Source organism: Podarcis gaigeae, assembly GCF_964106915.1.
Source record: "Podarcis gaigeae genome assembly, chromosome: 3".
Taxonomy (NCBI): domain Eukaryota; kingdom Metazoa; phylum Chordata; class Lepidosauria; order Squamata; family Lacertidae; genus Podarcis; species Podarcis gaigeae.
Window position 1 is genome coordinate 91,590,288 of NC_139680.1, and position 24,677 is coordinate 91,614,964.

The 24,677-nt window shown below is 41.0% G+C and overlaps 3 protein-coding genes across 9 annotated transcripts in view; 2 read left to right on the forward strand and 1 right to left on the reverse strand.

Annotated features, from left to right (window-relative positions):
- Positions 1-4,718, forward strand: part of WDR26 (WD repeat domain 26) — a 40,516-nt gene extending 35,798 nt beyond the window's left edge. For 3 of the 6 annotated variants that reach the window (XM_083733388.1, XM_083733385.1, XM_083733386.1), the window contains one exon: positions 212-4,718. In XM_083733388.1, coding sequence (XP_083589514.1) covers positions 212-237 — 26 coding nt within the window. In that variant the 3' untranslated portion in view covers positions 238-4,718. The remainder of the gene's footprint in view (positions 1-211) is intronic. The other 3 variants (XM_083733387.1, XM_083733383.1, XM_083733384.1) reach the window with 1 other exon arrangement.
- On the reverse strand, positions 2,576-19,153 carry CNIH4 (cornichon family member 4). Its single transcript, XM_083733838.1, has 5 exons — positions 18,994-19,153; positions 16,310-16,378; positions 13,019-13,131; positions 9,958-10,098; positions 2,576-8,115 (listed from the first exon to the last, which is right to left on the reverse strand). The coding sequence occupies exons 1-5, from the start codon at positions 19,060-19,062 to the stop codon at positions 8,088-8,090; spliced, it is 420 nt and encodes a 139-aa protein (XP_083589964.1). The 5' UTR covers positions 19,063-19,153; the 3' UTR covers positions 2,576-8,087.
- A 28-nt stretch (positions 19,154-19,181) lies between these two features.
- NVL (nuclear VCP like) overlaps positions 19,182-24,677 on the forward strand; it is a 44,806-nt gene continuing 39,310 nt past the window's right edge. Inside the window, exons 1-4 of one of the 2 annotated variants that reach the window (XM_083733246.1) lie at positions 19,182-19,776; positions 20,589-20,662; positions 22,544-22,596; positions 24,256-24,352. In XM_083733246.1, coding sequence (XP_083589372.1) covers positions 19,714-19,776; positions 20,589-20,662; positions 22,544-22,596; positions 24,256-24,352 — 287 coding nt within the window. In that variant the 5' untranslated portion in view covers positions 19,182-19,713. The remainder of the gene's footprint in view (positions 19,777-20,588; positions 20,663-22,543; positions 22,597-24,255; positions 24,353-24,677) is intronic. The other variant, XR_014562741.1, reaches the window with a different exon arrangement.

Consider the following 24,677-nt stretch of genomic DNA (forward strand, 5'->3'; position numbering starts at 1 on the left):
TTTAAAAGCCCCTGCTGGACTCTCAGAACTAGTACGGTGGCGATTGTAGCTGCTCAGTTGGGTTGGGTTGCCCTAAATGAGTTTGTGTGTATGTCTTTTGTAAATCTGAAGATACATGTGTATATCGTGGCTGAGGTGAACTATGATTTTAAAGATATTTATTATTTTTTCTTTTCTTTTTACATTCCGTCTCCCTCTCCCCCGCCCTTAGAGGAATGCAGTAGCATGGATAGTTGATGGTGAATTTGGAGCAGACGACTTCTGTTTAACTTAAATTTAGTCGTATTTTAAATGGCTTGGGATTTGGTGCAAACAAACATGATTGATAGCTGGACAGACATGCTCGTCATGGAAAAAAAAAGAACCATTTCTGAAGCCCAACTGGGGCCAAACATTTTACCACCTTGCTTCATAGTAAACAGTTGAGATGAAGCACGTCGTTAGAACGTTGTTGGACACCATGTTGAAGTAACCCCCCATCGGTTGTGAAGAACTGTGCTACATTCAGGCTAACCATTGAACTCCGTATATACATTTTCCCTTCTGCCATTTTGTCAGGCAGACTACTGTTATTGTTGCTCTTCTTCTGTGTAATGAAGTTTAAATGCTTGTTTGGAAACCTTTTATTTAACAGTTTAGAAGGCTTGATAGAAAGAGTGCTTTAGTCTGAAGAGTACATGTTGGATAGGAAAGTCTTTCCTTCTCTTCTTTCTCTGAGTCTCTCCGCCTTATTTAGCTTGAGATCTTTGCAGCTTGGTTCATGGATTCTAAGCCTTGCCCGTTGCACAGTATATCTAAACCCAGATGTTTAAACCAGTGAATGACATGAAAAGCACTCTTCAGTATCACACTTGACAAAAGGTTTTGTACTTTTCACCTAGCTTGTTGCCCTGTAAGTGGGTTAACAGCACAATCTTCTTTTTTAAGAAAGAAAAATAAATAATTTATAGCATTAAAATGACTTCATTTGTATACATTTGGAATTGAAACCAGCTTAAAAAGTGTCATCTACAAGTAAATGCAGTATAATTGGTGCTCCTCTGGAGTGTTGTGTAAGACCATTTGGCTGGCAACAGTTTTACACAGGCTATATAAAGTATTATTTTAAAAGGAAACTTTGTTTACCAACATAAAAGAATTTGAGAACTTTCAGAACCGCCAACTAAACCATTACAATGTAATTTCTGAAATTTAATAAATGAAAATTCTAAATTGGCCTTAATGTGCAATGGTTCTTATTTAAAACATAGTAAAGACCTAAAATGAGAATAGTACTTTATAGCATTATCTTAAAAAAAAATAAATCAGTGAGTTGACTGTCTGCTGTGAATTAAATACATACCTTGTACAAATTTTCCAGATCGTTCTTTCTCCAGGAACTGCTTCTGAGTAGGTGCTGTTAACTATCTTTGTGCAGAGGATACATACTAAAACTCAGAGAACTAACCAGGTGTTTGACATAGTTAGTTGGTTTCAGAATTTCTCTTATAGTTAAAGGGTGAAAATGCACTTAGGGCCATCCTTAAGTTTTAAAAGAACAGAAAAGAAAGCAACTCATAATAAAAGAACAGTTAACACATCCTTGTAGTACCAGCTAAAATAGAAGCTACAGGTGGGAAAAGGTCTTAACATTAGGAAAGACACAGGACTAGAAGGAAATTTGCTCCCTTGTGCATGGTTTTTTTTTTAGGCACAGATTCTGTGATAAGGAATATGAGTTATTGCCATTGCACTTGGCATGTATCCCTTAACTCAGACTTGCAACAGTTTTCCTTCAGAGCCTTCTAATTTGATCAGAGATTCATGATTGAATTTCTTTAAATACCTCCAGACTGGAACAAGTGGTATTCCAATCAATGTAGTAATTCAGTTGTTTAAGTTTGATTGTCTCTGAATAAGCACACAACACTATTACAATTATCCAATTGGCTTAAAATGTATGTGCAGACCAGGTTTACAGAGAAATCTTTAAACAACAGAATGCCGCCGCCTTGCATTCTCATGGATTTAGGAGCAGCAAAGAATTTTACATCCAGTCTTTAATACATTTAAGCTGTTCTGTTGCAGCTTTTTATATGTAATTTTACCTTACATTTATTACAATTGTCCATTGACATGTATTCTGTTCATTTGACATTAAGGTTTGTTTTTGTAATTGGAAAATTTTTGTAGTCTTCCCCTCTGAGCCTATATAAAATCTTACTTTTGCAGATACCCTCATTCTGAATCTTTAAAAATTCACAGCTGTATTACTGATATGGTGCTGGTGGTACTGTTTGCAAACTCAAAACTACCCTAGGAGATTGGAAGGGAAATTGGAAGTGAATTATGAAGTGTGCACAAAAATCAGTTTGATTTGGTGCTACTAGATTTCTATAGGTTATTCAATCTGATGCTTGTAGTTAAGACTTCCTGCAAGGACGCTGTTGTGGTGGGAAAAAAATAGACCAATTTGTTTCCTTTTCTTTGAAACGCATAACACCAGCAGGAAACCAAATTAAGAGCGAAATTAAATGGACACACTACTGCTTATGCTTCCTCACCTCTTATGAAAGAGTTCTTGGATTTTTTTAAAAAATAAAAAAGCACTTGAGTGTGGAGCTGAACGAGAAGCATGTGTTTTGAGAATGCCATTTCTAAATTCAGTTGCATAATACAGACCATGCAACTTTAAGAGGAAGCTCTTCAGATTGAGGTGGTTTTAATTTCTGCTTCTTGACATACAACTGAACCAAATAAAGTCAAGATCTGTCTGGAAGCAAACTTTTAACTGCAATAACAATGCTAGGATTTCTTGTGAGTCATCTTAAATAGTTGAGCAGCCTAAATTGACTGATATGTAGATTGAAAAGCACGTCAGCATTTCAGATAAAAAAAGAACCCTAGAGTGTCACTGTTGTTAGGGGAGAAGTCAAGGAATAGGCTTATCTCAACATTCTTTTTTATATATGACGAAGGCATTTCTACTCTAGGCTAGAGCAATCACTGATTACTGGCCATATCTTACCATGAGCAGAAGGCAATGAGTGGGAAAGAGGATACAGTAGTTTGCATTTTGCCTTAGGTTTTGTACCCATCAACTCCAAAATATGCACACTGGCTATAAATCACTACAGTATCTTGCCACAGTGCTTCTCAGATCAGGTAAGTGATTTTAAAAGTAGGAGCACAAAAGAAGAAACAGTTTTTACATAGCCCTTAAAATCGCCTTGTAAATGTGTGGCTTAGTTCCCTCATTTAAGTTTTTAGTTTTAAAATTAGGGGATCATAATACAAGTTTTGATATGAAGTCACCAGTGAAAGCTACCCAACTTTTGCCAATAGTCTCATTCTGGCTTCCGAGCAGATACTGTTGAATGTAATTTAATACTAGGTGTTTAGTGCCATCTTAATTAAAAAATAAATTCCCACCCCAAAGGGAAAAATGGCTTTAAGTTAAAATGTTTTCTTAAACCAGTCCTGTGCTGGCAAAAGAGACATTGGGAGAGTTCTTGTAATTTTTATTTTTATTTTAGTTAACAGCAGAAGAATGTCTAGTTTCTAATTTTGGGGTAGGATCAGAAGGGGAAGAGAACCAATTTTCAGTAAAACTTGGTGCCCTTTGTCAATACCCCCAAAGCACATGTTGCCTCAATTTGATGCATTTCAAATGAACTGTTAAAACTGGAGTATCAATCCTATATATGGTTAAAATGTATATTGCATTGGCTTGAGTCCATTTTCAGCTGCCATAGAACAAACCGCTCATTTGACAATTAGTAGAATTTTGGAAACACTTTGACACTTTTTGAACAGGGTGGACTTGACTTGTGCAGTGTTGTCTGCAGTAGCTGCTCTAGTTGCTGGAACACAAACTAGAACCCCATTTCCTGTTTGCTGACTTTGGATAATCCGGATTCAGCAAAGTGTGTGTGTGCGTGTGGTATGAATGTGTGTGCGTGAAACACAAACTGTCATGGAACCAACTGTTCTAGGTACATGTCATGTTTTACTGCATACTTTAAGTCATGTTGTGTGTATGTGAAGTGTCCTCTAACTTTAAGATTTTGGTTAATACCAATATATTTTTATAAATTTGAAATTCAGTGTGCTCCATCTTTTAAGTGTTTCATTGTTAGGATAAATGTACTAGATTTAATTCTTAACACTTCTCGGCACAGATGGAAAAAGTTGTCGGCTCCTTGAAAATGTATGAGGAAGAAACGGATCCTCAAAGCATGTGTGTACTTACAAACCAAGCTGTAGAGATCAAGAAAAGAACTTTTATTCTCAAATTTCTAAATTGTCAAGATTTATATGGAGTTGTGGTGGAACTAGTTAACACTTAGAGCTTTTGGTATGTAATGACTATTTGCTATGGACTGATATTAAATGTTTCAAAGGATTGCGTTCTTAAACTTTCTGGATTTTTGTTACTCCTCTTGAATTATATTAAGTAGTTTAAAGTTTCTTTACTATATTACATTAAAACATAAGAACTTTGGGTCTCCATATTTATTTTCACTTGTTTTACTAATTATTTACAGAACACCTTATTTTATAAATATGTAGTATATTAAACATATCTTTTAAAATGTTCATTCAAACTACATTAATTACTGGTTTTTGTTTTTATTGGGGTTTAAAAAAAAATACACTTTTCCATGTCGGTGCACAGCACTTAACAAATATTTGTATTCCCTTTCTTTCCAATTCAATAAACAGAATGAATAACTGGACTTGAATAGTTCTTAGCTTTCTAAGCTTCAGTGCTATTTCTGGCCAACCCTGGTATATCCCATGAGCATTTGTGGTCTTTTTATGCAGGAGCAGCAGGCCCCGGGCTTTAGGCTATGATAGTTAATCCTCCAGTGCTACTCTTGCTCATTACATAAGAGCAAGTTTACAAGAGTGATCCACAGAGCAGAAAAACAGCTTAGCAGCCATCCGTTATGGCTTGACAGCCATTCCTGCTTTATAACCACAGATGGGACTCAAGGCCAGGCTGTTTATGCACAGGGCTATATTCAGCTTGGAGGATCATACGTTGTGCTGGGCTGCATTATAAACTAAATGACCCCCACAGCTGGTATATGTGTACAGTCAAACCTCGGTTTTCGAACGTCTTGGCTGTCAAACATTTCAGAAGCCGAATGCCGAAAACCTGGAAGTGAATGCTTCCATCTTCGAACGCACCTCGGAAGTTGAACTGCTATCATCAGATGTCAAAGAGATAAACTACTACCTGACGTTTAGAAAACATCTGAAGGCAGCCCTGTTTAGGGAAGTTTTTAATGATTGATGTTTTAATGTATTTTTAATCTCTGTTGGAAGCCACCCAGAGTGGCTGGGGAAACCCAGCCAAATGGGCGGGGTACAAATAATAATAATTCCAAGGTGCATTTTTCATTTTTTCCCATTGACTTTGCAGCCAGCCCTTTCTCGGTTTTCGAATGTTTCAGAAGTCGAACCAACTTCCAGAATGGATTACGTTTGAATACTAAGGTTCCACTGTATATATTTCCCCCAGACTGCCTTCTCTGTACCCTGGAGTGACACTCAAAGGGTGGCCACTAGTATATAGTAAAGGTTGCTTCAGCTGCAACAACTTGCACCTCTTACAGGGATACTCTTGCATCAAGTACGTATAGAGCAAGCTACTGAAGGATATGTGCGCCTCCCTTGACCTTTTTTTAAGTTGCACCAAAGGAAGGTAGATATTTCCATGCATTTTTGAAGAATAAGTGTGCCTAGCTCTCTAGAAACTACTTTAACCTCTAACTACACTATAGACTAACTTATACAGTGGTACCTTGGGTTACATATGCTTCAGGTTACAGACTCCGCTAACCCAGAAATAGTGCTTCAGGTTAAGAACTTTGCTTCAGGATGAGAACAGAAATCATGCTTCGGCGGCAGCAGGAGGCCCCATTAGCTAAAGTGGTGTCTCAGGTTAAGAACAGTTTCAGGTTAAGAATGGACCTCCAGAACAAATTAAGTACTTAACCCGAGGTACCACTGTATATGCCACCTGTGTGCTATGTGACCAGTAGCAGAAGGGGAGCAATATGTACCAAGCCAGTTAGTGAAACTATTGCGAGAGCAGTTGAGGGAACCACCTGCAGAACAAGACAAAAATGTGTTTTGTTTTGTCTTCTAATAGGAGGAAAAATTATACCTGATTCTAAATGAAGGAAAATCAGACGCAGGATAGGGAGTAAACTCCATCTCTATAGCAAGCCAGGTAACAATGCAATTAACAGTTTAGGTGGAGAATAGCTCCTAAAGGTGCATAATCCATTTTAAAAACTAATCTAAAAAATTTAAGTGGTTTAGGCTAGAGTGGTGTTGAAATGAGCCAAACAGACTGATGTAAGCCCTTAAGGCATATTTAAAGTAGGTAAGGATTGTGAGATGTGTTTTCTTAGAAGCAGCCCTTAATTACCAAGAACCAGCTTCAACTGCAGAAGCCTGATGAAAGAGGACACTTCCTGCTCCTATTAGTGATCAGATTAAAATACCATCCGTAAATGAGCCGAGACTGCCTGATCCTGTAGCATTTCATGAAGCTACCTTGACATGAGTCACAATAAGCCATCATGACCAAACCAACAGCAGCTTTGGGCATGAGGAAGATGGATTGGGCTACTTAATCCTCTCCTTTACACCCTTCCAACAAGGTTATTAGTATCTCTAAAAGGGAAGATTCACACAGAAAACCAGGAGAAAAGGGTTGAATTTATCCTACCATAGGGAACTCCTACTATGTCAAGGGCAACTACAGTAGAAATGTTGACAAAAAGCTGTTAAGTATTCTAGTCTTTGATTGATAGCCAACTTTATTAGGCTTCAGGTCTTCTCTTTTAGCCTGCTACCCTGTGTCTTTTGGCCAGATGCATTTAGAAATAGCTCCAGTATTTCAGATGCAGTTTCACAGCCTCAATATAGAAATACATCTCCTGAGAGCCAGTGTGGTGTAGTGGTTAAGAGTGGTGGAGTCGTAATCTGGGGAACAGGGTTCGATTCCCCGCTCCTCCACATGCAGCTGCTGGGTGACCTTAGGCCAGTCACACTTCTCTGAAGTCTCTCAGCCTCACTCACCTCACAGAGTGTTTGTTGTGGGGGAGGAAGGGAAAAGGAGATTGTTAGCCGCTTTGAGACTCCTTAGGGTAGTGATAACGCGGGATATCAAATCCAAACTCTTCTTAAAAAAAAGAAACAAACAAACAAACACATCCCCTATGACCCACAGCAGTTTGTTAATGTACTGGTGGAAATTTGATTTTACAGGGAACTACTCCAGGCCCCCCAGTTGGGGTAAGAGCAAAAACAATGCAGGTGTTTAGAGGCTACTCCATATCCCATATAGGTAGCATCAAATGCAGTTCTTGGGTTGAAATGGTTTATGTCACAGTAATATCTTGGGATTAGCCAAGCTCTAATGGTCTTTATCAACAGCACTTCAACACTACTACAGCTCATACAAAATCTACCATTTATTATGGTATAAGTTTTCACTCCATCGGATGCATTAAGTCCATGGTGGCCAGACTTGGCTCTCCAGCTGTTTTGGGACTACAACTCCCATCATCCCTAGCTAACAGGACCAGCGGTCAGGGAAGATGGGAATTGTAGTTCCAAAACAGCTGGAGGGCCAAGTTTGGCCATCATTGCATTAAGTGTGTGTGGATACACAAACGAGTGTAAGTGAAAGATTTTAAAAAGTTAGGTCCAAGGGAAATAAAATTCAGTAAAATACAGAAAGTGATGGTTATGTACTTTTAACAGTGGTAATTCACAAAACAATACTTGATGGTGACATCCTGGCATTGGTGCCATCATCTGACTCCATTCATTGGCTAGCTTGCATTCTTGAGAAAAACGTGAATTGGATATAATAGGAAAATTGACTGAAGAAGGGACAAATCAACAGTTCGAGAAACTCAGTATGTTGGTTTTTTAAATATTTTTTATGTTAAAAAATACAGCAAAAATATTTTTTGTTCAAAGAGGAAAAAATATACTGCATGACGACACTGGTCTAGGTTTACTTGAAAGCTGTGAGTGACAACTCAGAATTTGGCAACTGTAACACTTCTACTTCGACTTCAGTCATTTATCAGCGCCAAGATCATACTGCAGAAAGAAGGAAAACATATTAAAGGTACAATTTTAAATAGATAACCTTACATGCACACCCTGCAACTTGCATCTTTATTATGCTAGAAACATTGGCAAAGTTGTTTCCATTTGGTTCATTTGCATAGTCCGGTCTTACTGAAGAACTAGGCATTGTGATGCAAACTGGTAGCATATGTGATTGTACAAGGCTAGCCGTTACTACAGCAAGTCTCTTTTAATCCAAGATATCCTCAAGTTTAAAGCTGCTTGATATCGAGGCTTTATAAGGCATGTCTAGTGCTAGACAAATTCCAGAGTTTACAAGGTATGTATAATGCATAGCTGGTGTGGCATGTAGGATTGCGTCTTAAACAGGCCTGTCTTGTCAATAGTTCACCACCGCCAGTTTCAAAAGGATTTAGCTCTTAAGCCTTCAAATAAAGGCAAGGACCACTTTCATCATCGGTTGCAACATCCCCAGCACAGATGGGCCAATGATTTCCATCTCTGGGACTCTCAAAGAAAATCCTTATAACTTAAACCTGTCCAGAAACCCAACCTCACAGCCTGAAATGATCTGTAAGTGAAAGGTGTGAACACCACATAGTGTTATTTCCCATCTATGAGCACATGGCATTTATTCCAAAAACCATTCCACACATGTAGAATAACCACCTTGGAACAGGGCCTATATTCTAGGGCAGGAATGGGACACTTTTGTCATATATATATATATGTATATATATATAACAACATCAAAATATATGACAATTTACATATATGGAATCTTCTATATATGGAATCTTCTGAAGGTGCGCCCTGAATGCAGACATTTAAACAGAAACAAGGAACTGCTCAAAAACTGAGCCTGCAGTACTGTATACAGAACAAGATGACAAACAATGTATACTACAGACTTTCAACTTATTAAACACTAATTCCCTCTTGCCAGAGAACTTTGGGAACTGTACTTCTGATGTGGCAGGAAAGAGAGTAGGGATCTCTTAGCAGATAACACCCAGCTAAACTACAATTCCTAGGATGTTTTTGTATAAGGCCACAAGAGTGAAAAGAAATATCCAGCTGGATGAACAAAACATACCGCATCCAAACAGAAAGTGTAAGTTAAGAGTGGATTCCCACCTCATTGCACAGTGTGAGTGTCGCCACAAATAAACTTCGCCTACAGAGAGGCTCTCAAAGAAAAAGCCAGCAGTGATGGAAATCTTTGTGATAACCAATCACCATACAACAAACATGACCAGGTGAATCCATTGATTGATTTGTATAAAAATAAAGAGCTATTAAAAGCTAAGGAAGCGCAAAGGAACCATGCCCTTGTTTACTTGCCTTTTTACACGAGAACCACAAGATCAGTTTAAGTTGTGACAACCTCTGCTGTTGCTTTGTGAGGATTATGTGTCAGCAGTAAAATTTGGGGATGTGCCTTTCTGGTTTGTTTTACATTAGATATATCCAGGTCTTGAATCTCTTTCCTGGATGAGCTGTAGTGTGATATCCCAGAGGGTCACGTGATGTGCTGGGCTCCCAGTCTAAGCCTAAACCCAGTTACAAACAGTGTCAGTCAGATATTCCCAAAAACACATGAGCATAGGAACATGCAGCAAAACTGAAATGCAACTAGTATTTTTTTTACAAAAAGAAATAAATGGGGGTGTGGGGTTTGAGGAGAGAGGAAGAACTAGCATTTGGCCACTATTACGAATAGTGAATGTAGCAGAAAGCTTAAACAGCACAGCAGATAGATGAACCCTGTTAAGTTCAGAGCTGGTGTGGCAGCAGGTATTTTAAATATGCTGCTGGCCTTCTTTCCAAGTTGTAAGACTTGAGACTCACCTGTAAAGATACATGAAAAAACAAAGGAGATGAAAGCCAAGCTTAATCATGGCTTCCTTCATGTGCGATTTCAGCTGCCCTCGATTATGGATCTCTGTGGGGTCAAATACTCCCATGTTTCCACTAGGAACCATAATGTACCTGAAAAGGATTAAGGAAAAAATGTTGTAATGCCAACAGCACTCCAGCACAGAGGAGACACAATTCAAGCTCAGTGTGCTAATAGAAAGGACCAAAATATATCAAAGCATGAAGAAGGGTCTAGGTAAGCAGAGCGGCAGCAAGACAAGTTTTGAAGCAGATTTTGTAGAAAAAACTGGATTGATGGCTGGTGGAAAAGCAGGGTTTGTCCCAGAGAGAATACGTAATGTGATGGAAGGCAGATAATCAGAGGGCTCAAACAGGAGAGCAAAAGAAAAAGGGACGGAGAACATGGAAACCTGAATACTTGCGGGGGCAGATGGAAGCAGTGCAACTGGAAAGAAGGAGGGCATATGGAGACTGAGGCTGTGCAAAGGGGGACAGTTGTGGAGAAAGCGTTTGCACAATATTAGTTTCAGTAGACAGAGAAATGCTTATATTGTCAACCATTTCAAAATGTGGTACAAATTCATTTTCTGGAGAACCCTGGGAACTCCCCCAATCTGGAAAACTGGAATACTGCAAATGCAGGGTTACATATTTACTTGGAACATGGAGGAATTTAGTTAGGAGCTTAGGAACATGACCAGTTGAAAGCTGTCTCTCCACTGTGTGCGTTGAAACCATGCTATTTAATTTGGATGCTACTTCAGCTACTTGACCCTTGCAAAGAATTGCTCATGCTCAGAACCTCCTCATGTGAACAGCATTATCTGAGAGACTTCTGTGAGATCACAGTGTCCCCCTCTGCAATTAGAAAAAACAAAACATGGCAAGTTGTCCTGTTTACAGAGGGAAGGGCTATGATCTTTCGTAAATCACCTTGTTTTGACTTTATACTATTCACGGGAGTAGATCCACACAAGCAATTTATGTGTGAGGGAGAGCTGGCTGAAATGTTCTCTGACCCAAATTTTAGACCATATAATGGATCTGCAATCCACTTGTCAATATCAACTGTACAATGCAAGCAGCTTTCTACTGGGAAGGGGGATGGGAAAGGGAACCAAATGAATGCTTACTTTCTTGTGATCAGCGCATACAAACCTGCATCAATGTACGAAATAGGTTCACAGAGAGTAAAAAACAACAACCCAGCTTTGATATGGTAAATGTACTTCAGAAACCACTTTCACATTTAGCTTCTCTACTGGAAGCACAGGCAAGTTACTCATTTCGACATCAAAAAGGTCAAGTGGTTTTCTTTTAAAGAGAAATGAATTAACAACCGAGCACCTACAGCAATGCCTACAAGACTTATTTGGATCTATTTTATTTTGAGGAGACATGAATAATTGTTTAAATAAGCATAAGTCCACAAAAGCTAATGAAGCTATTTAAAATTCAACAATAAAAGTATGAATACAGCAAAGGAGTAGTTACAGAAAATAAAAATATTGCAGGCAAAGACAGATCAAAAGGCTTGGAAAAACAAAAAGGTCTTGCTCTGGCAGCAAAACAACCATATAGGTGTCAGATGAGTCTCTTTGAGGAAGGTAATTCACAGCCAGGGGACAACCACTGAAAATGCCCTCTGTCCTGTGGCCACCAACCACACATCATCCAGGGCACTTTTGAGAAGGGCATCTAAGATGATCAAGTGGAAGAAGATCAAAAGCAACACCTGGAATTCTGCTCCAAAACAGCTATGTCAAGGATGGGAAATCTCTTGTCTTCTAGATGCTATGACTACAACTCCTATTGTCCCCCCTGTCCATTGTCTGGGATGACTGGGGCTGTTGGGAGTTTGAGTCCAATAACAACTCAAGGGCCACAGATTCCCCATCTCCCATCTATTATGTTAATTTCCCTCTAATGTTTCATACACACATAGATGTCATCAAGAGGAACGTGAATGTTTGACCTAATGTGCTAAGTTTTGTGTGTGTGTTTTTAATTTAAGTTTTTCTTGGTTTACGAAAGTACATGCATTGTCTCTTTTCAGGTTGCAGAATCTTTTTCACATTTGAAGTGAGACATTAGTATTGTGTACAGAATAAAGTTGAGGAAGAAGAGGAGGGGGAGGGGAGGGTGGAAATACTTGGTGTATGTGTGGGGTTTTTATGTCCGTGTCACTTGGGTAGGTTCTCTTTCTATTTGTTTATTATATTTCCTTGGTAGCGAGAGGTTAGGAGGAGCAGGGCATGGTTGGTTGTCTTTAGTTGGCGGCAAATAAATCTCACTGCAGCCAACTATGGAAAACCAACCATGTGCTAAGTTCACCACAATATTAGAGGAAAAACAGCTGCTCAGGCCTTATAAATAGTTACTCTACCAGCAGTGGTGTCAACTATTATCAGCAGCACTTGGCAGAGCACCACAGCTATTGGAATTAGTGGCTCAGTATGTGCATCACTTAGGACATTATTACATAATGCCAATAATAATGGAAGAACACAAGGGGAAAGCAATTATACAAACCAATAGATTATTTCGCAGTAGATAGTGCCCACAGTAGCAATGATGGGGGAGGTATAGAATTTTATGTAACAGAAAAAATTCCCACCATATATTTTCCTGTAAAATAAACTTTCCATCCATCATGAGGGAGGCAGGCACAAACAACATCAGGGCCTGCTTCAAACCATGGATCTTTTTATTCGGACTGGAATAAAGAAGCTCCAAGATGCAGTTAGTGAGCTTTCCGCCCCCAACCTTCAAATGCCCTCAAGGAGAGAAGTCACATCAGTCCTCACGAAAACCAAAACACCTCAATAGATTTAAAAGTTAAGAGAGTAGAGAAAGCAACACTGAGGTTCAAGCTGTTCCCGCTGAGGATGGTGAATTTCATAAATTGTGGAACAGACTAATGGAGGAACAGTATCGGCATCAAGTCAATAACAGCATTCCACATCTGAAACACATTTTCAATAAGTGGTAACAGTTATAAAGACCCACAAACAACCCAACTGGCCCTTACCTATATATATTCCAGGTTGCTACAGGTAAATTGAGGAGGAAGATGAACCAGTGCAGTGAAATAAGCATTAATACAGTGACAATGGTATGGCCAATCAATTCAGGGATCACCCACTGGAAAAGAGAAATTTTTAGAAAAATAAAAGACTTATACTCTGTGGGAGTGTACAAGCAAATGGGATAAAAGTACACTGTCAACACTATTATCAGTCTGCCAACTGATCACAGAACTGGCACAATTCACATGACTCCAAGTACTTAAAAAAACAAAAAACAAAAACACCACAATGCCATCAAAGTGTCCAAACTTCTTTTCAGGATCTAGCCGTGCACTTCAGAGGCAGCATTGAGAAAAGTACTGCAGACAGAAGCAGTTGGGTCTATTTGGGAACATATCCAAGTCCAGAGTTGTGTGCAGGATTTGTAAAAAAAAAGGTGCATAATTTAGCATTCCAAGGATCTTAATCTTATTTTTTATGTTTCTAAGCCTTCTGGCTGAGCTCAGGCTTCAACACGTAGCCTGTCGCATATCTTCCAACATTTCTCCAATGAAAAGAGAGATATTCTAAGGAAAAGCCGGAAATTCCAGGATAAGTTCAGAAATTGGGACAGGTTCTGTAAATCTGAGACTGTCCCTGGAAAATAGGGACACTTGGAGGGTTTACTGTTGAGATTTCAGAAGCAGAATGGAGAAGTGTGCCCAGGCTCTGAGGCATTTATATCACCTTGCAAGTGTGTGCACTTTTCTTTTCTTTCTTTCTTTCTTTCTTTCTTTCTTTCTTTCTTTCTTTCTTTCTCTCTCTCCCTCCCTCCCACTCACTCTCTCTCTCTCTCTCTCTCTCTCTCTCTCACACACACACACACACACAAAAGCAAACATTGGCATGATTTTTTTTCTGCTGAAACCCCTAATTATGAGCTCAAACAGTAACATTCCACTTACACCGGCATTACTACTATGTTCCTTTCTACTTACTTTTGCATCTGAATGGTCTGCTAGGTTCCCTCTACAGCAAGGGTAGGCAAACTACGGCCCAGGGACCAGATCCGGCCCAATCGCCTTCTAAATCCGGCTTGTGGACGGTCCGGGAATCAGCGTGTTTTTACATGAGTAGACTGTGTCCTTTTATTTAAAATGCATGTCTGGGTTATTTGTGTGGCCTGCCTGGTGTTTTTACATGAGTAGAATGTGTCCTTTTATTTAAAATGCATCTCTGGGTTATTTGTGGGGCATGGGAATTCTTTTTTTTTCTTTCAAAATCTAGTCTGCCCCCCCCCCAAGGTCTGAGGGACAGTGGACCAGCCCCCTGCTGAAAAAGTTTCTGCTCTATAGGAACAAATTATAAATGCTTGCCTTTAACTTCAAGACTAAAGTTCTAGGGAGGGCTCCACAGAGGGAAGAGGACTTTCCAAAAGGGCAGGGCTGCATGTGTTATGTTCTTAAATTCTTAAGACACAGTAATCCAAACTGTGCCATAAAAGGATGACGTTGACAACACACATATCTTTGCTATTTGTTAGCAATGGATACTAGTCCTCGGCAAATTGTTAATGAGAAGGATCCTTTAAAACCATTGATGGTAATCTGACTGCAGAACTAATGCAACTGAACAGGAAACAAACTGTAAAGGGAGTGGATTTGAAGAGCAGAGGAGAAACCAGGTGGGAAAGGGGACTGAGCCATGGGATGCAAGCAGTGACAATACTACAAGGGGAGAGCAAGGAGGAAAAACACAGGAATGGGCTAGAGAGGCATACTTTGTGGGAAGTTGCAAATGGCCAGGTCTGGGCAAGGAAAAGGAAATGGCCTGCAAAGGACAAGAAGGTAGCAGAATGCAGGTATACAAGATGAGCTATGGAACACAGGAAGCCTTATACTGAGTCAGAGGACTGATCCAACTAGCTCAGTAGTGTCAGCATAATACCCTCCAGGTCTTCAGACAGGAGTTCTTCCCAGCCCTTCCTGGAGATGTCAGGGACTGAATCTGGGACCTTTAGCAAACAAAGCATGTGATCCCCCCCCCCCCCCCGAGTCATGGCTCTTGCTTTCCCAAAGCCAGGAAACACAAGGAGAAAAATACTGGAGTCATGAGTGTGGTGGAGGAATTTGAGCAAAGCAGGTTCTGAGGATCAGGGGAGATCCAAAAGGCCCATTAACTGAACAACCCACATGTTGACACCAGGTCCTAAAGAGAGTTAGTGGGACAGGAAGAGTATTCCTTTCCCCTCACAAAGACAAAATACTATTAGCACAGTGCTAGGGAAATCCCTGCATCAAAAGTACTACTAGAGGAATGCATCTAGATCAAAATGGGTGAATTTTCAAATAAGCAAAAGGCAGCAAACTATCCACACATGAAGGACTCATCCATTTCTTAGTTATTCCACTGTAAGTCAGAATAGGGATTCAAGATGACCTAAACAGGAGAACTGGGCCCAAACGTAATAATAATAATAATAATAATAATAGGCACTCTGGGCGGCTTATAGCATAACTCAAAACAAAATAAAAACATCAAACATTAAAAACCTCCTGCCTTCAGATGTCTTTTAAAAGTTTCAATAGGGACAAATGTCAGGTTCTACAGTTAGGCAGGAAGAATCAGGTGTACAAATATAAGATGGGGGACACCTGTCTTGTAGGTACAGTGGTACCTCTGGTTATGAACTTAATTCATTTCAGAGGTCTGTTCTTATCCTGAAACTGTTCTTAACCTGAGGTACCACTTTAGTTAATGGGGCCTCCTGTTGCCCCAATTCTTAATCTGAGGTACTACTTCCGGGTTAGCAAAGTCTGTAACCCAAAGTGTTTGTAACCCAAGGTACCACTGTATAGATGTAAAAAGGATCTAGAGGTTGTTGCAGACCACTAACTGAACGTGAGTCACCAGTGTAATGCAACAACAACAACAACAAAAAAAAGCTAATGCTATTCTAGGCTGTATTAACAGAAGTATAGTGTCCAAATCAAGGGAAGTAACAGTACTATTCTGCCTTGGTCAGACCACACCTGGAATACTGTGTCCAGTTCTGGGCACCACAGTTTAAGTAAGATATTGACAAGCTGGAACACGTGCAAAGGAGGGCAACCAAGATGATCAAAGGTCTGAAAACCAAACCCTATGAGGAATGGTTGACAGTAAAAGATATTTGACAGTGGAACGGACTCTATCGGTAGATAACGTTACATAATCCTGATTATTTCATATTAATAAGATGACCCCCCCACACCACTTCTAAATCTAATTCCAGAATCTCATCACTTTAAAAAGAGAAAAGAAAAAAAACTTACTTTATTTAGTTTTGAGCAGCAAGATCTAGCATTAATGTAGTCACATTCCAAATCTGATAATGTAATTATCTGAAGGTCAAGATAAGGAATTACTATGCTTTTGGAAGCGCTCTACCCTGTGACACAAGAGCCATAAATGCATTGCACCACTCCTGAGTATTACAACAGAGCTAAACAGTTCATATAAACATCTGACTGCAAGGGATTCTACTAATGTAACAAAGCTTACAGAACAAGCAGAACGTTCACAAGCAAGAGGCTATTTCAGAAGATTCATTGATTAGTAACAGCAGAATTCACAACCCTGCTGTTACGCTGATACGCACAACATCAGTGCACACAGCCAAGCCCCAAGCTACAACACACTTGGCACCCTAGGTAGTGCCGGCCCCAGCATCCACACAACCACCGTGACTGGCCACAGCAATCATAATAGTTATAAGGCAGAAGCAGAGAACCTAAGGTGCCAAACTAAGCGCACACACCCAAGACTAAGTGGGTCACAGCAGCTTTAGCAATAGCTGAACAGTGGCTTGGCCACAAAGGGTTCCACTTATACCTGGAATCTGCAGGAGCCTGACAGGTTTTCTAAACTGTTTTTATATAAGGAACTGTTTTTTACACTTTTTAAACTTTCCTTGTTTCGTGGTTTTAACTGTTTTCTTTGTTTTATAATTGTAAATTGTAACCTGCCCTGGAACCATATGATAAATGGCAAGAAAGCAAATTAAATAAAGAAAATAGTTGCATCTTCATTGCAGAGCTATAGATAACACCTCTCTATCAGCTTGGGTTCATTCCTGTTAGTGTACAACTATTTTATATATTGAACATTTAATGCAGAATAGCTGCTGTAACAAAAGCATACAACCACACACTGGTCACATTCATATGCTGCAGGAAACCATGGGGTTGTATTCAACTAAGTTTACTTAGAGTAGAACCACTGAAATTAATGGACCCATCTCAGTCATATCAATTTTATTGAGTCTACTTAGTTGAATAAAACCCATGGTTTCCCTTTATGTGAATGAGCTACAATGAGACTTACACATTCCTCCCTCTCTTCCCTTCCATCCCCTTTTGTGCACTGGAAACTGTTGTTGAAATTCAGAAGCAAAACTTTCAGATCCCCTGCCTGGAGGCATGCAAAGGGAACGGAGGGAAGGGTAAGCTGTTAATTCACGTAAAACAGAAACCTATGGTTTCTTGCCACAAGGCTACTATGGCATCACACTGAACCAATGACAAATACACCCTCTTTGTGCTGTTACAATACTTTTTTGAGCTAGAAATTTAGACCCAACTACAGGTTGTGACCTACAGAAGTAAGAGCTAAGTATGCCACTTAATACACTGAATTTAACTGAAGCAGGGCATAATTATACTGACATGTTCAGTGCTCCATAATGCCTTACTTATAATGGATGCATGAAAAGGAAGCAATTTTAGTTAGGAAATACTAGTCATGTAATCAACCATTTAGCATAGCAACATCTTCAGCAGCATCATGATATTTAAGAAAAAAACTCAGGATATCACACAATTCTTAACTAAAATGCATGAATATTTTCTTGGAAAATGAGAGATATCTAAATGTTAATCTTAGGAGCAGGCACACTTAAGGTACGTACTTTGGCCTTCAGAAAAAATCTGAAGGGCATGTTTAAGGCCTTTGTAACTTAAGAAGTCATAAAACAACCACAGAAGTATTCCTTCAACAGTCTGAATGATAAAACAAAGGGCACATGTACCTGGAAGTAAGCTCCCATTCATGAGACTAAGTAAGTTCCTATTCATGAAATTTACTTCCAAGTATACACATCTAGAGCTAGGGGGGCAACCCAAGTATAAACAGGCTCCCCAGCAGAACTCTCAAATATCTCATATGAGGTGTACAGCTAAAATGCCATGATAACAATAACAGTTTTTAATATTTTATATATTTGTAAGTTGCGAGTTCTAGGCAAAATTTAACCTATCCATATAAAACAATCCGCAAAAAGCACTGCCTGAGTACCATACCAAAATTTACAGAGCTACAATAAAACAGGGTTTTACACAGTTAGGAAGACTGCGTGTGCATTTAAATTTCTGCTGGAAATGCTGCCATATCTCCATGGCTCCTTGGCCACCACCATGGCTAGTACCACAGCTTAGCAAAACTGGGTGGCTGCCAGGGCCCAGCAGTGGTGCCTTCTAGTCTAGGCTCTCCATGGCCAATGGACCCAAAGGGGTAAGAGGCCAGCACTAATGTCCCATTTGCCTGGGCCAGGATACCAACCCTGACTGAAGGTGCAAGGGTCCGCGGATTCATTCCTTTTTACCCCTCGTTAGCCACACCTCCATTTCCTCTCGCCCCAAACACCTGAAGGCAGCGTTTAAAACAGTCGCACCCCACTTTTCTTCCCCTTAAACATATTCTCGAGGCCGCTCCCCAAAAGCCCCTCGCTGCCTCCCCGCGGTCTCCTTCCCAGGAGCCCCTTCTTTCTTCGTTCTCCCGCAGCAGCACCTTCACGGCCCCCACGGCCGACGGTCACCGACGCCCCCGGCCTCCCAGAGCCCCTTCGCTGCCCCAACGGTCCTTCCCAGCCCGCCCGCCCACAGACCACGGAGGGCTACCTCGCCCGCTCCAGCCTCCCTCTTCCCAGGCCGCCCGCCAAAAAAGAGAGACCGGAGGATACGAAATAAACGGAGAGGAAGATCAGGGCGCAGCAGTCAATGAGCGAAAAAATGAACACCACCGACTCCATCCCGCCACTGACAGTGCCGCCTCCGGCGCGAGCCCCACCAGCCACCGTATATCGCCACACCCCTCGCGTCCCTTCGCAGCCACCGTACAGCTCCAGCTCCCTCGGCTTTGCCGCATTGCACGCTGGGAATTGTAGTCTCTTTACCCAGTCGCTCAATAGAGGTGTGGCAAACATGAGGCGCTCCAGATATTTTTTTTTTTGGACTGCAACTCCCATCATCCCTAACTGTTGACGACGATAGCTAGGAATGATGGGAAATGGAGTTCAAAGGTATCAGGCGGGCTGCGCTTTCCCCCCAACAGGACCCAAGGGATACGAAATGCTTCCGTAGAGAGAGAGCTGAAGCTAGAAAGTATCATAGGCGCCGGGAATGGAAGGGTTGGAACGGGGGGCTTGAATCAGGAATGAGACCGGAGGGTGACGCCAATTTGGGCTTTCATAAGTCGGGTGGGTGTTAGGCGTCTAAAGCAGTGCCTGCACGGGGATCCCAACCCGCCTCTTGGCTCTGCCTTTCCCTTTCCCGAGGGGGTCGTCGTGCCTCAAGGCGAGGCCGATTTCCGGGGTCTTCTAGGAGTCTGAGGCGGAGGGAGGCGGAGCTCCCGCTTCGTTTGAGGGGCGGAATTCGGCGGCGGCGGTGGCGGCGGAGCTGCCATGCGGATTCGCGGAGGAAGCAGCCCCGCAGGGGATCCTCGGCTGAAGCATCGGATTAAGCAGGTACCGCTTCGTTTCTCTCCCTTGGTCCTTCACTTATGGGGTGGACTCCCCATAAGCTGAGCCGCCTGGGCTTTCTTTGCACCCTGGGCAAGGAAAAGCGTGCCTCTGAGCCTACTTAGATTGCTTTTGCCGCACTACGCCAACCCAGCAGCCGTAGCCAGGTCTGGCACATCCAGCACTGGGCGATCAGGTCCGTACGTTTTTGTTCTGCAGACCAAGTTGATTTTTTTTTTACCTTAAACTGAATTAATATATAGCTGCGGGATAAATTTAAAGCCCCATCCTTACCATCTTCGGTTTGGAAATAAGTCCCAATGTGTCTGGCGGGATTGATTTTCGAGTGTATTTTGGAGTCATGCAACCTAGATGTGTTTATCATGTCTGCCGAGTTCAGTGGATTTTTAATCACATTGAACATCCTCCTCCTATGAAATCAGGGGGCATATTGCTATACCTGCAGTGAAACAGGTAGGCATGTCCTTGTCAGATAGCATAGGATTGGGCTGTTGGTCTTCAGTGTGAGATGGACGAGTTAAATGTTGATGGTAGAAGGTATTGTGCCATGCTTTTAGCCCATGGGCTTCCAAATGGTTGAGCTGAGAAGGAGTGAATAAATAAATCCATTGCTTCTCTTCACATATCACAATTCACATTTGTAAAAAACAGTGCTAGAACCTTCATACAATGAGCAATTGTTTATTTGATGTTTGTCTAAAAACTAAAACACCACAATTGAATTTCATAAACCTATCACGTATGCAAATACTGTACTAAAGTTATTTTTTATATTTAAAAAATTGTATCAATAACAGTACCTGAAGAGTAACAAATGTGGCAAGTATGTTGACATTGGACTTTTAGCTGCTGAGCTACAGAAAACATACAGGTAAGATATTGAATTCTTACACTTGCTTGATGATAAACACAAGGACCGGGCTTATACATAACTATAAAGTGTAGTTTAGTATTATGTACATGAGCCTCAAAGACAGGAGTGCCTGGCGTGCTCTGGTCCATGGGGTCATGAAGAGTCGGACACGATTAAACAAAACAAGCAAACATGAGCCTCAGGGACTCACATGCTTCTCCTTTCCCTGCTCCTATTTGCAGTGATGCCAATAGAGGAGCAGAGAATGGGGATTGGAAGCTTTTGTTTCCATTTTCAAATAACCACAGTAGTTAATTTTGTCTAATCACTATTTGTCCAGCCTCAGTGTTAGGAAAATAAGCCTACTTCAAGTTACAGTATCCTGGCTTTTTTCTCTAAACCATGGGTAGGCAAACTAAGGCCCAGGGGCCAGATCCAGCCCAATCACCTTCTAAATCCGGCCCACGGACGGTCCGGGAATCAGTGTGTTTTTACATGAGTAGAATGTGCCCTTTTATTTAAAATGCATCTCTGGGTTATTTGTGGGGCCTGCCTGGTGTTTTTACATGAGTAGAATGTGTGCTTTTATTTAAAATGCATCTCTGGGTTATTTGTGGGGCATAGGAATTCATTCATTTCCCCCCAAAATATAGTCCGGCCCACCACAAGGTCTGAGGGTCAGTGAACCAGCCCCCTGCTGAAAAAGTAAGCTGACCCCTGGTCTAAACTATATTTAACACTAACAATGATGGATTGGATCCTAAAATTCCTAGAAACTCTGATGTGTCCTGATGAATAGCAGAGTCCCAGAAGTGTATATTTGTAGTGAATGTAGTAATAAAACACGCAGAGTTAAAGGTCCATCAGTAAAAGAAAAACTTACTAAAGGCAAAAAGGCTTCGTTACAAAAAAAAAAAAAAAAAACTTCAGAGAAAAATCTGCAAACATGTAAGGTAGAACCGAAAGTAAGAGAGAGAATGACCAGCTCGCTGAGCGCACGAATTTATCTCTCCTGGCTCAACGTGACCTTGAGATAGTCAAAACAATATTTGCAACAGAAATGAATATTCTAGAATGAACTAGAATCTTCAAGCATTTTCCAGTTTCTGCCGTCAAAGACTTTAGCCATGACAAACAATAATTCCAGATTTGGAAAAATAAATAATTTCCATTAGTTGGAAAAATAATAGAAAATGTTCCAGTCACCTTTTCAGGGCTGTGCTGAAAGAGGAGAGCTCAGGACTCACCCAGACTTAGGGCCCATTTACATATCCTCCCTCTGCCAGCAAGTTACCGGTACTTGTGCTCTGCAGAATGGGTAACTTATACTGAACAGAAAGGCTGGATTGGGGATAAGGAAAAGGTGAACCAAACTCTCTCTTGTTAGTAGAACCTTACATCTGTGCACAGTTTTGTTGAGTCTAAAGGGCCTCCCATGGTAGAACCCATGGCAGACTGAAGAATGATATGTTATTTGATAAAGAATGTACAGTTGGGTCACAACTTACATGGGGGTTACGATCTGGGGTTAGCGCGTAAAGCAAAAATTGCATATAGCCAAAACACACTCTCCCTGCACCTCCAAATTCTCCTGAGGTGAGTGCAATGGCGGGTGAGATTGTTTATGTTCCCCCCTTCCTTTCCCCTGTCCAAACTGTAAAACTGAATTCATGCAAGTTAAGTACACATGAATTGCAAGTCAATTATAATTTGGAAAACAGGCCACTTTTGTTAAATATTGGTCCCAATCTTTCCCTGTGTGTTATCCTGAGTTATTCAGGTCAAACACACAAAGGCTAATTTCCTTCTTACAATGGTTAGATTATGTGTCTTTGCTGGAAATGCAACATGTGCAGAAGAAGGCCTTCACTGAGACTAATGTATAAAATTGATTTCCAGTGCTGATTATGGACGAAGAAAAAGAAATGCCTTTAGAATACAGGTAGAGAAAGGTGAGTCCTTTTTTAATATTGAATTTGAAGTGAAAATTCAGTCCTTGGTAATGGGCTGGATGAGAGCCAACAAATTGAAGCTCAGTCTAGAGAAGACTGAGACACTGCTGTTGGGTAGTTCCCTAGACTAGATGGATGGGAGATTGCCCTCTCTTGAAGGGGTTACACTTCCTCTGAAGAAGAGGGTACATAGCTTGGGGGTACTTCTAGATCCTTTGCTGTTGCTTGAGGCTCAGATGACCTCAGTGGTGTGGAGTATCTTCCATCAGCTTCAACTGGTAGCCCAGCTGCACCCATATCTGGACAGGAATAGCTTAACTTCTGTCTATGCTCCAGTAACCTCTAGGTTATGTTAGAATTCCTGCTCCATGACTGCAGTCATGGGATGTTTGTCTTTCACATGACAGTATATGTTTTGACTCCACAGAGTGGGAAGTGACGGAGACAGGATATTTGTGTTACTGTGTTCCGTGAAGTGGGACTATTGTCCTTTGTTCTTTTTCCCTTTGCTGTCTGATGCTAGAGAGAGAGGGAGCCATGTTGCAGTGCTCTGTGTGTGTTTATATGTAAATAAAGTAGATTAGCCAAAATGCTGAGTTGCTGAGGTCTGTTACGCAAGATGTGCAAACTCTGCGGATCCCTAAGTGTGCCGGTGTCGGTTGGCATCGGTCGCTGTGATGTTCGGGCTGAAGAAAGCTTTTGAAGCTCCCGAACGATCGACCAGGAGGGAGGGAACATGCCAGTTGGGCATGTGTCTCTGCCAGGGTCCTACTCAAGTGTAGGATGAACTCCTGACAGGTTATACATAGTGCTGCCTCTGAAGATGAAGTTGGAAACTTCAGCTGGTGCAGAATTCAGTGGCCAGGTTGTTTACCAGGGCAAGACTGTTTGAGCATATTACATTGATCCTGGCTGCTGCTTTGTTTCTGGGCCCAATTCAAAGTGCTGGTTTTGAGATCTAAAATGGCTCAGGACCTCAATACCTCATACACTGCCTTTCCCCATATGAACTGACCCAGATCCTGAGATCATAATCTGAGGATCTTCTTCATATGCCTCCATGAGACGTCAGGAGGGTGGCAACACAAGAATGTACATTTTCTGTGGGGGCTCTCCATTTGTGGACTGCTCTCCCCAGTGAGGCTCTCCTAGTGCCTTCATGGCATATCTTTAGGTAACAAGAGAAAAGGTTTCTATATAACCAGGTCTTTGGCTGATTCTATGGCCTTTTAAATGCATTTGGGGGGGGGGGTTATTGGTTTGTTTTGTTTTATGTATTTTGTTTTCTCATTTTATATTTTTATGTTGTGAACCGTCCTGTGATCTTCATATGAAGAGTGGTATACAAATATAATAAAAAATATAATAAAAAATCATTGCATCAAAGGTAGTTGTGGGTAATCCAAAAGTATCTTAAGATTCTGCTTGCCCCTCATCAAAATGGATCTAGGCCAGATTCACTGTGATTTGTGGATCCTAGGTAGATCTAACACTTACTTAGACTATGGTCTTATTCAGGAGCTTTGAATTCATTGAGACTTAATTAAAAGCAAATAGAATTGTGCTGTTTGAAGTGTTTCTTCTTTTTGGTTTCACTATTGCCAAATGAGATTATGGGGTTCTGTGCTTTCATCTATGTTTATTAATTTTCTTCAACAGTTTTTGGGATAATCAACGATGAGCTGAAGTCTGAAGATTTAGCTGCTCTAGAGGATGAACATTTGGCGAAGAAAGCAAGACACAAAAGGGAGGAAGAGTAAGTTGAAATTACTTAATTCCAAGAGTTAAGAACATTTTATAAAGCCATGGAAATTAATTGGTCCAGGTCAGATGTAACACTGCATGATCTCGGAACCATAGTCGTGCAATTCTCTCCTGCAGAGCAGGTACTAACCCCTCTTTCTGTTTCCAAGCAAAGTATGGGTAGTATTACAAATCATGTAGGAAACAGAATAGGGACGCGGGTGGTGCTGTGGGTTAAACCACAGAGCCTAGGACTTGCCGATCAGAAGGTTGGCGGTTCGAATCCCCGCAATGGGGTGAGCTCCCGTTTCTCGCTCCCTGCTCCTGCCAACCTAGCA